Genomic DNA, 13,684 nt, shown 5'->3' with positions numbered 1-13,684 from the left:
ACATTGTCTTACATACTCCACTGTTTAGCAAAGCCACCGTAAATCATTTTTTGGAGAGTATCTGGGTAAAAGTATTTCATAGTGATGGTGAGCTTTGTTTCTTTATGGAATAGAGGAAGCCCTATATCTTTAAAAGAATGGGATGCCCTTTTGCATTTTCTTTTTTTTTTAATTTATTTTTAAAATTTATTGGGGTGACAATTGTTAGTAAAATTACATAGATTTCAGGTGTACAATTCTGTATTACATCATCTATAAATCCCATTGTGTGTTCACCACCCAGAGTCAGTTCTCCTTCCATCACCATATATTTGATCCCCCTTACCCTCATCTCCCACCCCCCACCCCCCTTACCCTCTGGTAACCACTAAACTATTGTCTGTGTCTATGAGTTTCTGTTTCTCATTTGTTTTCTTTTAATTGGTTTCTAGAAGCTTTCAATTGAAACATAGCAAATCAAGATGTTAGAAGGTTTAATTCTGAGATGTCTTCTTTTTTTAGTGATGACAGGTTTATAAATGTGACTTTTATAATATACAGAACAGGAAATTTGCAAGTAAACTTTCCATAGAATTCCCATAGAATTTGAAATTATTTTTTCTTGAAAATAGTGAAGCTTAGTATAATCTATTTCAAGTACATTTATCATGTTTGTATTGAGTTTTATTAAATCATTGTTATAAATAACTTGAGCCCCATCTTAATGGTTTGATGTTCATTTTACCCACAGACCTGATATAGTGGGGTGAGGGTGGGGGGATTACTCATCTGGAGTTAGAAAATCTTAGTTCCAAATCTAGCTTCTAATTTTGTTACTACACACCACTGCCATCTCTCTTCCCCATGACCCCTTCCCTTATCCTCAGACCTGAAGTCTGCACTCAAGTGGCCAGTGTCATACCCTAAATATCTTTGAAAGTCCTATAGATTATCTTATTAATGAACATGATTGTTTCCCCTAATCCATATATATCCTCATCGAGTTTTTATAAACATGATATTTTTCCTTGAATCTTTAAGCTTACCTGAGCTTCCCAGAGGATGTGTGGCCTAAGCTTTGCATGACCCTGGCCCTGCCTTCCACCCTGGTGGTACCCCTTCCCCAGGGTGAAAAGTGTGTCCCTCCTTCTCTAAAGGAGCACCTCTCAGAATAATGGGGCTGCTTGATCAGAGAACTCTGAGGTTCTTCCAAATCCGACAAGTTTTAATTCTAGACATAAATATTCTCTCATCATCTCATAACTTCATTGCAAAGAAAGAAGCCCACTTGCTTTCCTGTTGGTAATAATTTTGCCTGTTGCTGAGAACATTGGCTGAGTGAGTGCATTGGACAAGCATTTCTGTGTCCCCAGCAGACAGGGGAAAAATGACTTTCGGGCTGCTGTGGAGAAACCATCTGACAAAATTATGAATGTTAAGACCCCAGCTGGGCCTTCTGGGTTGTGGCGTTTGGGTCCAAGGAAAAGACTAGAAAAACACCCTCAAGTCATATAATGCTTGCATTGGAGGCTCTAGATGCCTCTCAAATTAAGAGATGTTCTCAACTATCAGAACCATTTTTGACTAGTGGTCAAGACTCCAGGTCGATTACTTAGAGCAACAATCATAGCTGCAGCCTTAATAGGCTATACTATCACCAACCAAGGATCTGAATCTTGATGGAAAGGCATTTATAAGGACATAATCTGGTGACTTCGGAAATGGAAAAAGTTGATGAAATGCAATATGGCTATTTTTCCTTACTGTGAATTCCAATACCAATTTTCATGTGCACAGTTTTAGAACATAATGCATTTTCATTCCTATAGAATACAATTGTTACTCGAGAGAACCAATGTGTATGAAAGCTCATTTATTTTGTTTTAATCCAGAAAAAAAGTATTACCCAGCAAAGACATCAAAAGGCTGTGCAAGTCCTCCAGGTTACCTTTGACTGATGATCTTCTAGGATCCTTACTGTCCATGTAAGTGAGAGCTGCACATTTCATGGGAATTGTCCTGCATATTTTTGTTTGGGGTACTGTTCCTGGTTTTACATTTACCTTTAATTACCTTTGATTTACCCTTGACTGTTTTGATTATATTATTGATGATGCACCTCCATTTAATTATTACAAAAGGAAAAGTTAGTTATGATTTTGAATGCTAGCGAGTTTATTATGAATTATTATTATTATTTTATTTTTTATTAGTTTCAGGTGCACAAGACAAAGCAAAACTTAGACGTTTATCATTTATATCCCTCACACTGTGTGAACACCCCTCCCCCCATCCACTATCCCTCTGTACGTTCCCCAAATTAATTTTCAAACCCCCATGACCATCTTGTGGTTACCGACTATTTTTCAAAACCTCTCACCTTCCCCTTATCCCCACCATGCCGCCCCTCTAGCAACCCTCTGTTTTTCCTCCATGTTTCCAAAACTGTCTCTGATTAGTTCATTCACTTATTCTTTTCTTTAGATTCCGCATATAAGTGAGATCATATGGTATTTGTCTTTCTCTTTCTGACTTATTTCACTTAACATAATGTTCTCTAGGTCCATCCATGTTGTTGCAAATGGTAAGATTTCTTTCTTCTTTATGGCTGCGTAATACTCCATTGTATAAATGTACCACAGTTTCTTAATCCAGTCATCTACTGATGGGCATTTCGTTGTTTCCAGGTCTTGGCTATTGTGTATAGTGCTGCAATAAACATAGGAGTGCATAAAGATTTTTGAATTGGAGTTTTGGATTTCTCCGGATAGATACCTAGGAGTGGGATTGCTGGATCATAAGGTAGTTCCATTTTCAGATTTTTGAGATACCTCCAAACTGTTTTCCATAGTGGCTGCACCAATCTGCATTCCCACCAACAGTGCACCAGCGTTCCCTTTTCTCCACATCCACGCCAGCACTTGTTGTTTGTTGATTTATTGATGATAGCCATCTTGACTGGGGTGAGGTGGTATCTCATTGTGGTTTTTATTTGCATTTCTCTGATGGTTAGTGAGGTTGAACATTTCTTCATATGTCTGTTTGCCATCTGTATGTCCTTTTTAGAAAAATTTCTCTTCATGTCCTCTGCCCATTTTTCAATTGGGTTGTTTGTTTTTTTGGAGTTGAGTTGAGTGAGTTTTTCTAAATTTGTGACATTAACCCCATATCAGATATATCATTGGCAAATATCTTTTCCCAATCAGTAGGATCCCTTTTTGTTTTATTCATGGTTTCCTTTGCTGTGAAAAAGCTTTTTAGTTTGATGTAATCCCACATGTTTATTTTTTCTTTTTAACATTAAGACACACAACCATACACACAGGTTCCTGGGACAAAACAAAAATGTACATCTTCATTGGTTATAAGGGTATTAGATGTAAAATTCAGGGTAGATTTTTCTTTACTATTATTATTTTATTAATTTCAGGTGTACAAAACAACGTAGTGATTAGACATTTACACACCTCATAAAGTGATAACCCCAACAAGTCTACTACCCATCTGACATTGCACATAGCTATTAACAATACCATTAACTATATTCCCTATGATGTTCTTTACATCCTGTGACTATGTATATTTTTAATTATACTTCACATTCAATATTATTTTGTATTAGTTTCAGGTGTACAGTATAGTGGTTAGACATTTATATAATTTATGAAGTGATCCCCCGCTGATGAGTCTAGTACCCATCTGATACTATACTTAGTTTTTACAATATTACTTACTGTATTCGCCATACTGTATTTCACATCCCCGTGACTATTTTGTGACTACCAATTTGTACTTCCTAATCCCTTCACCTTTCTCACCCATCCTCTTAAACCCTCTGAAATCTGGCAACCATCAGTTTGTTCTCTGTATCTATGGGTCTGTTTCTGTTTTCTTTGTTCGTTTATTCTGTTCTTTAGATTCCACATATAAGTGTGATCATATGGTATTTGCCTTTCTCAGTTTGACTTATTTCACTCAGCATCCCATCTATGTCCACCTGTGTTGTGGCAATTGGTAAAAATTCATTCTTTTTAATGGCAGAATAATACTCCATTGTATATATGTACCACAACTTCTTCTTTTTAAGTTTTATTTATTTATTTATTTTTATATCAGTTGCAGGTTTACAAGAAAACATAATTAGACATTCGTAATCCTCATCAAGTGATAACCCCCCTTGCAGTCTACTACCCATATGATATTGTACATAGCTATTCCAATACCACGGACTATGTTCCCTATCCTGTACTTTATATCCCGTGACTATATATTTAATTATAGTTGGCATTCAATATTATTCTACATCAGGTTCAGGTGTACAGCACAGTGGTCAAGCATCTACGCAATCTGTGAAGTTATCCCCCTATAAGTCCAGTACTTATCTGACACTGTACATAATATATATAATGTTATTGATTATATTCCTCATACTGTATTTCACATCCCCATAATTATTTTGTGACTACCAATTTGTACTTTCTAATCCCTTCACCTTCGCCCCTCATCCCACAAACCCCTCTCCCATCTAGCAACCATCATTTTTTTCTCTGTATCTCTGTGTCTATTTGATTGTTTGCTCGTTTATTCTGTTCTTTAGATTTCACATATAAGTGACGTCATATGGCATTTGTCTTTCTCAGTCTGACTCATTTCACTTAGGATAGTATTCTCTAGGTCCATCCATGTTGTCACAAATGGTTGAGATTTCATTCTTTTTTATGGCCAAGTAATACTTCATTGTATATACAGATGTATACACATTTTAAGAAAGGAAAAAAAAAACTATATTGACTTACAGTACACAATATATACCGATAACAAAAGATGAATACAAGTCTTGTGTATACATTTTTTTGGCACCCCCTTATATACCATAATTTCTTTATCTAATTGTTTACTGATGGGCATTTCAGTTGTTTCCATATCTTGGTTATTGTGAATAGTGCTGCAGTAAACATAGGGGTACACATATCTTTTCGAATTAATGTTTTGTATTTCCTTGGATAAATACCCAGGAGTGGAATTGCTGGGTCATAACAGTTCTATTTTTAATTTTAACAGAACCTCCAAACTGTTCTCCATAGTGGCTGCACCAATTTGCAGTCCCACCAACAGTGCCAAGGGTTCCCTTTTCTCCACATCTTCACCAACACTTGTTGTTTGTTGCTTTATTGATGATAGCCATTCTGGCAGGAGTGAGGTGATAGCTCATTGTGGTTTTTATTTGCATTTCTCTGATAATTAGTGATGTTGAGCATTTTTTTATATGTCTTTTGGCCATCTGTATGTCCTCTTTGGAGAAATGTCTCTTCAGGTATTCTGCCCATTTTTCAATTGAATTGTTTGTTTTTTTGGTGTTGAGTTGTATGAGTTTTTTTATGTATATAAATTTTAATATTAACCCATTGTCAGATGTATCATTGGCTAATACCTTCCTTCATTCAGAAGAATATCCTTTTGTTTTTTGATGGTTTCCTCTTCTGTGCAAAAATTTTCAGTTTGATACAGTCCCATTTGTTTATTTTTTCTTTTGTTTTCCTTGTCAGAGGAGATATATCAGTATAAATATTACTAAGGGTAATATCTGAGAGTTTACTTCCTATATTTTCTTCTAGGAGTTTTGTGGTTTTGGATCTTAACGTTTAAGTCTTTAATCCATTTTGAGTTTATTCTTCTATATGGAGTAAAAAGATGGTGCAGTTTTATTTTTTTGCATGTATCTGTCCAGTTTTCCAGCCGCATTGATTGAATAGACTGTTTTTACCCCAATGTATATTCTTGCTTTCTTTGTCATAGATTAAATGACCATGTAGGCATGGATTTATATCGGAGCTCTCTATTTCGTTCCATTGATCTGTGTGTCTGTTTTTATGCCAAAACTATGCTGTTTTGATTACTATGGGCTATAGTATAGTTTGATATCAGGTAGTGTGATACCTCCAGCTTTATTCTTCTTTTTCATGATTTCCATGGCTATTTGGGGTTTTTTATTGTTCCATATAGATTTTTGGATTATTTGTTCTAGTTCTGTGAAAAATGCCAATATATAGATTGCACTGAATCTACATATTGCTTTGGGTAGTATGGACATTTTACCTATATTAATTCTTCCTATCCTTGAGCATGGTATATGTTTCCATTTATTTGTATCTTCTTTAATTTTTTTCTTCAATGTCTTATAATTTTCTGAGTACAGGTCTTTTACTTCCTTGGTAAAATTTATTTCTAAGTATTTTTTTGATGCAACCGTAAATGGGATTGTTTTCTTACTTTCTCTTTCTGGTAGTTCTTTATTGGTGTATAAAAATGCCACCAATATCTGAGTATTAATTTTGTATCCTACTACTTTACTGAATTCATTTATCAGTTCTGATAGTTTTTTGGTGGAATCTTTGGGGTTCTCTCTGTGTAGTATAATGTCACCTGCAAATAATGATAGTTTTACTTTTTCCTTTCCCTTTTGGATGCCTTCTGTTTCTTTTTCTTGTCTGATTGCTGTGGCTAGGACTTCCAGGAGTAGGTAGAATAAAAGTGGAGAAAGTGGGCATCCTTGTCTTGTTCCTGATCTTAAGGAAAATGCTTTTAGCTTGTCCCCATTGAGTATGATATTAGCTGTGCATTTGTCATATATGGCCTTTAGGATGTTGAGATATGTTCCCTGTATTCCCACTTTGCTGAGAGATTTTATCATAAATTGATGGTGGAATTTGTCGAATGCTTTTTGTGCATCTATTGATATGACCATATGATTTTTATTTTTAATTTTGTTTATGTGGTGTATTAACGTTGATTTGCAGGTATTGAAGCAACCTTGCATATCAGGAATGAATCCCACTTGATCGTGGTGTGTGATATTTTTAACATATTGCTGAATTCACTTTGCTAATTTTTTGTTGAGGATTTTTACATCTATATTCATTAGGGATATTGGCCTATAGTTTTCTTTTTTTGTAATGTCTTTGTCTGGTTTAGGGATCAGGGTAATGGTTGCCTCATAAAATGAGCTTGAGAGACTTCTCTCCTGGATTTTTTGGAATAGTTTGAGGAGAATAGTTGTTAATTCTTTTTTGAATGTTTCGTAAAATTCACCTGTGAAGCCATCTGGTCAAGGACTTTTGTTTGTTGGGAGCTTGTTGATTACTGATTCAATTGGTAGTAACTGGTCTGTTCAGATTTTCTGTTTCTTCTTGATTCAGCCTTGGAAGATTGTATGCTTCTAGGAATTTATCTTTTTCTTCCTGATTGTCCAATTTGTTGGCATATAGTTGCTCGTAGTATTTTGTTAAAATTTTTTGTATTTCTGTGGTGTCGGTTGTCACTTCTCTTTCATTCCTGATTTTGTTTATTTGGGTTCTCTCTTTTTCTTGGTAAGTCTGGTTAAAGATTTGTCAGTTTTGTTAATCTTTTTAAAAAACTAGCTCTTGGTTTCATTGATCTTTTGTATTGGTTTTTTAGACTCTATTTTGCTTATTTTCACTCTAATCTTTATTATTTCCTTCCTTGTACTCACTTTGGGCTTTGTTTGCGTTCATTTCCCAGTTCCCGTAGTTGTAAAATTAGACTTTTTTTTGAGATTTTTCTTATTTCTTGAGGTAGGCCTGCATTGCTATGAATTTCCCTGTTAGGGCTGCTTTTGCTGGTCCCATAGATTTTGGGTCATTGTGTTTTCGTTTTCATTAGTCTGAGGTATCTTTTGATTTCTTCCTTGATCTCATTGTCAACCCATTCATTATTTAGTAGCATGTTATTTAGCTTCCATGTGTTTGTGTGTTTTTCAGTTTTTACTTGTAATTGATTTCTAGTTTCATACCATTGTGGTCAGAGAAGACACTTGATATGATTTCAGTCTTCTTAAATTTATTGAGACTTGTTTTGTGGCCTAACATGTGGTCTATCTTGGAAAATGTTCCATGTGCACTTGAAAAGAATGTATATTCTGCTGCTTTGGGGTGAAATGCTCTAAAAATATCAATTAAATCCATCTGGTCTAGTGTGTCATTTAAGGCCCTGATTCCTTGTTGATTTTCTGTCTGGAGGATCTGTCCATTGGTATCAGTGGGGTGTAAAAGTCCCCTACTATGATTGTGTTACTGTTGATATCTACCTTTATGTCATCAATGTTTGTTTTGTATATTTAGGTGCTTTTATATTGGGTGTATAGATGTTTACTAGGGTTATGTCCTCTTGTTGGATTGATCCCTTTATTATTATGTAATGTCTTTCTTTGTCTTTTATTATAGTCTTCGTTTTAAAGTCTATTTTGTCTGATATAAGTATTGCTACTTCTGTTTTTTCTCATTTCCATTTGCATGAAACATCTTTTTCCATCCCTTTACGTTCAGTCTGTGTGTGTCTTTCGATCTGAGGTGGGTGTCTTGTAGACAGCAGATGCATGGTTCTTGTTTTCTTATCCACTCAGCTACCCTGTGGCTTTTGACTGGAGCATTTAATCCATTTACATTTAAAGTGATTATTGATAGGTACATAGTTATTGCCATTTTATTATTGATGTTTTTTATCTTTTGTGTGTGTGTTTGTTTTCACCCTTCTTCCTAAAGAAGTCCTTGTAACATTTCTTATAACACTGGTTTGGTGGTAATGAATTCCTTTAGCTTTGTCTTGTCTGGGAAGCTCTATTTCTCCTTCAATTTTAAATGGTAGCCTTGCTGGTTAGAGTAGTCTTGGTTGTAGGCCTTTGCTTTTTATCACTTTACGTATTTCTTGCCACTCCCTTCTGGCCTGCAAAGATTCTATTGAGAAATCAGCTGATAGTCTTATGGGAGCTCGTTTGTAAGTAACCAGTTGTCTTTCTCTTGATGCTTCTAGGATTCTCTCTTTTTCTTTAACCTTTGCCTTTTTAATTGTAGTGTGTCTTGGTGTGGGCCTGTTTGCGTTAACCTTGTTTGTGCCTCTGTGCTTCCTTCGTTAGTGAAGTTTTGGTCATTATTTCTTCAGGTAGGTTCTCAGTCCCTTGTTCCCTCTCTACTCGTTTTGGTACTCCTATGATATGAATTTTGTTATGCTTGATGTTGTCACTGAGGTCCCTTAAAGTATCTTCATTTTTTTTCCTTTTTTAAATTCTTTTTCTTTTTGTTGTTCCAATTGGGTGTATTCTACTACCTGTCTTCTAAATTGCTGATTCGACCCTCTACTTCGACTAATCTGCTGTTGATTCCTTCTAGTGTATTCTTTATTTCAGTTATTTCTGACTGGTTCTTTTTTATGGTTTCTATGTCCTTCTTTATGCTTACTATCTCTTCGTTTGCGTTCTCACTTAGTTCCTTAAGCATTCTTATAACCAGTGGTTTAAACTCTGTTTCTGGTAGGTTGGTAGCCTCTATTTCATTTAGTTCTTTTTCTGGAGATTTCTCCTATTCTTTTATTGAGGACATGTTTCTTTTTCTTTTCATTCTCGGAACCTCTCTGTGTTTGCTTCTATGTACTAGGTATACCTCATATGTCTCTCAGTCCTTGCTGGGTTGCCTTATGTAGTATGTGTCCTGTGTGGTCTAGTGGTACAGTCTCCCTGATCACCTATGCATGTGTTCCAGTAGTGTTCCTTGTGTATGTTGTGTGTGTTCTCCTGTGTAGTTGAGCCTTGATTTTTTTTTTGCAACATCAGTGTCTGGGATTGAGTCTACAGTTGACTGGCTGTGATTATTGGCTATGCATATACTGTATGAGCTGCTGTGTAGGGACGGACCCCTCAGAGTGGCATCAGCATGCTCTTGTGCCTATTAGTGCTCTGGTGTAGTCTAAAGCCAGGCTTGGGTGTATTGTTTCTGGTGTCTCTTGGGAGGGGCTCCCAAGCAGGCCAATTTCGGCCTTGCCTGTGAGAGACCTGAGGTTACCTTGTAGGAGCTACTAAGCTATATGTGTGGTTGGTTGCTGCCTGTGCTCAACCTAGAGGCATATGGGGGTGACCTTGCTGTGAACCAAGGCTACCTGCCACCAGTATTGGGTCTGGGGCAGCTTAGTAAAAGGTCTAGCCCCCCCCCACCCCAGGCCTGTTGCCATCTCCAGGCTGCCTTTAAGACCCATGTGTTAAAAGAGCCTCCTTAGGTGCACTTGCTGGTCTGGTTGACAAAGTGTTGTGAGTGCCCCCAGAAATGCAGCACTAGCTGGGAGGGGCAGGGTCCCAGGTAGTCATGAGGCATGTGCAGTGTTTCTTACAAAGTTAGTATGGTTTTTAGAATTGGCCCTTTGGGGGAGGGTTCAACACAGGGAAGATGACGCTCTCCTGTAGGCTACACATGAGGCTGGCTCCACACAGGGACAATGGAGGCTGTCCCTCAAGCCCTCACCATGCAGCCACACTACTCAGTGTTTCCTCATATGTCTCTCCCACCTTTCGAGTTGCTGCCCCTCCACTGGAACCCAGGTGAATGTCTACAAATGAGCAAGTCTGTGTGCAGGCTCTTTGAGATGATGTCTAGGTTTCCATCTGCCCCGTGTTTCACTGGGACAGATGGACAGACAGATTCCTTGGTGATTTTCACTGCCAGATGCTGTGGGGACTCATCTTCCCGACACAGGACCCCTAGCCTGGGGAGCCTGGTGTGGCGCTGGGACCCCTCCCTCTTCCAGGGGGACCTCCGCCACTGAGGTGTCCCTCCTGGTATTCAACCACTCTCTGTGTGTTTGGGTTCAGCCCGTTTCGCATCTCCACCCCTCCTAACAGTCTCTATGTGGCTTCTTCTTTATATCCTTGGTTATAGGGGTTCTGTTTAGCTAGTCTTCAGATAATTCTTGAGTTTGTTTAATCTATAATTTAGTTGTGATTTTGATGTGATCCTGGGAGGCAGCAGGCATAGTGTTTACATAATCCACCATCTTGGCCAAATTCAGGGCAGATTTTTCAAAGCAGTAATTTCTGATGGCTATAGATATGCCATAAGAGGACCTAGTGTTATTAGCACAAGGCTTTATCCTGCTAGAGCACCAGATGTAAAGCATAGAGATTATGATGTTGCAAAAGGAGAGCACGGTTTATTGCTTTCTAAAACATGTAACTTCTCCTTTTCAACCTGACATTTAACTTCCTGGCACCACCGTCTTACCCATTTAGACTCTGGTCATGTTTTATGCTTCCTATGACATTACTCCAGCCCCTCCTTTGATGTACTTATCTTGATAATTCTGATATTTTGGGCTGTATACAAACATTGTTATTATTGTTTTGACTATATTATCTCAATTACTTTGTGAGAACAACTTGGTGAGGTCAGAACTATTATCTTCCTATTTTATATTAAGATGCTGAGGTTTAGAGAGATGAGGTATTCTGTGCCATAGTCCAGAAGAAGAGCTGTGACTTAACCCCTGATCCGTTCAAATGTATACCTCCTGCTTCTAACCATTTTTGAGTTATTGTCCAAATAGCCAGTAGATTAGAATATATTGGTAGTTCTACCGCCTTCCTACTGCTTGCATCCCCACTCTCTCCTTTCCATTCCCACTATCTTTACTCTTGTTCTGACCCACATTTCTTTTTGACTGTTTCAGGGCTTCCACGTTGTTCTTTCTTTCACCAGTCTCTAAATTTTAAAATCTGTCTTTACATACAGCAGGTAAATACCTCTTGAGAGCAAAAATGTCATAATGTCATTATTTTACTCACAAACCTCTGTACCCTCTCTTTGCTCCATAAAGGAAGACCAGACTCCTTAGATTTAAACTCCTTCTTCCCCTTCTCCATCATGGAGCTTAGGGTTGTCAGAGCAGTGTTCTCAAGCAGGGGCTTGAATAGGGAGTCCTTATCTGAGACAAAAGGAGAACTAAGTCCCATGAAGGTGACCTAGGATTTAAGGTGTCAGGAGGGGAATCAAGAAGAGGGCCAGACCAGTTGGGTGTGTGTGTGCATTGGATTGATGTGGGGTTATTTTCTAGACTGTCAGCTCCATTTACCTTTATTTGCCAGCAGCAGTGTGAGGGATAACTGGGTCATCCTGGTGTAAAGGACCTGCGATGAAGTAGGCAGGCCTAGGACTCAAGGTTCTTCAAAGTTACCAGATTCCTAGAGCTCCACTTCCCATTCCCAATAGTCCAGCCAAATGGGCCAGTTAACATTTCACATGGATACCTCCTGCCTTCCCACTTTTTTTCCCCTTTTCTCTTACTATATTTTTCAGTAGAAAATAGTTTCCAATTTTCTTTACTTGCTAAAAGCTTGCTTTTCCTTTAAAGCTCATTTCAAGTAGCACCACATTTCAAGAAGCCCTTTTGGATTTGCTTGGCTGACAGTAATAATCTCCTAAGGATTCTCAAAACATTGTGTTTCATTTTCTGTCCCTCACCTTGTAATGAAGATTTTTGATTTGACGTTTGATCTATTCAGATGCAGAGACCTACTTCTAACCTGCTTGATTTACCACCTATAAACAAATTGTAGTGCACTGTTACATCGTGACAATTTTACTCCTACCTTGTCGCTTACATTCTTTGAATCTACTTACTACCTGTTTGATCTTGTACAAGATTTTTTACCTGCCTGATGCCGATTCCTTACCTCTAGAATGAGATAACAATACCTATTTCCCAGTGGTTCTGAAAATGAAGATAACATATGTAAAGTACCAAGCACAGTACCTGATACTAAATATAGATTGGGGATGAGGAGAAAAGTTTAAGTCAGGGACCATAGACCCCATAGTTTGACTTAGAAATGAACAAGAAGAAACCTGTGTCTTTCTACATAGAGGAAGCCTTGGTTTTTAGCAGTTGGATCTTAATGCCTTTCATATATTAAGCTGTCTTCTAGTCAGGAAGCTGCAGATGTTTATTAGATTATCTCTTGATGGTCTCGAGCATGAATTGTCTTGGAAAGTCCAGAATGTGGGAGCCTGGCCTCTGGAGGACATAGATGTTTCTTATCCAATACTGGGGCCACCAAGTCATCATCCTCTCATCCTCTCAGCAGACTGTTTTGTCTTTGCCTTTACAATTTGACATTAAAGGCAGAAAGACTATCCCACAACTCGCTTCGAAGTTGTCCCAGTCTCAGAATCAACTGCCTCTTAGCCCAGCTTAGCTTGGAGGAGGTCATCCCTCTGAGCCACTAAGCAGACCATGTTCAGTCTAACTTTGCTTCTAATTGTGCAGTGACCCTTCTCCACCCTCAGGGGAAACTTCAGACTAATCAGATTAGAAAATGTCTCATTCCCATTCCCCTCTCCCTCCAATATGCCCTGCAATGATTTGGGTCACATGCTTGATGTTTTGCATCATCTCCGCAGATTCCTTTCAAAGACTGCCCTAATTCCTAATGGGCCCATCAGCCTGCAGCTTACATTTATATTCTGCATTCTTATTGTTCCCCACAGACTCCACAGGGCTTTCCAGAGCCTTGACCAGACTCTTTCTGCACAGCCCTCCCATGGCACGCTAAACCAGAGCCCCTCTGACGTCTATAGTCTCCCGTGGGAGGCAGATGTGGAGTTTGTTGATTTGGTTTGATGTACACTCTGCCCAGGGGCAGTTTTACCTGCCTTGGGATAGAGCTGGGCAGCTGTTGAATAGTCGTATAGCCCTGAATTCCTATCAGGAGATGAAAAATAATATAGCTAAAGATTTGGATGCTTTCTTTCACCCAGTGATTGGTACCCATGTGTTTCTCCTGGCCCTGTGTTTTGGTACTAAGATTTCGGCTTATCTCCATTTCCATTTGTGTGTGTGTGTGTGTGTGTGTGTGTGTGTGTGTGTGTGT

At 38.2% G+C, this 13,684-nt stretch overlaps 1 protein-coding gene across 1 annotated transcript in view; it reads left to right on the top strand.

Moving 5' to 3' along the window:
* Positions 1–13,684, top strand: part of EFHC2 (EF-hand domain containing 2) — a 269,975-nt gene that overhangs the window by 209,189 nt on the left and 47,102 nt on the right. The window contains 1 exon segment of the mRNA XM_074323645.1: positions 1,872–1,964. Coding sequence (XP_074179746.1) covers positions 1,872–1,964 — 93 coding nt within the window.

This window comes from Rhinolophus sinicus, chromosome X (assembly GCF_036562045.2).
Source record: "Rhinolophus sinicus isolate RSC01 chromosome X, ASM3656204v1, whole genome shotgun sequence".
NCBI classification, from domain to species: Eukaryota; Metazoa; Chordata; class Mammalia; order Chiroptera; family Rhinolophidae; genus Rhinolophus; species Rhinolophus sinicus.
The sequence above is the reverse complement of the archived record's forward strand: the minus strand, read 5'-3'. Positions and strand labels throughout refer to the sequence as shown.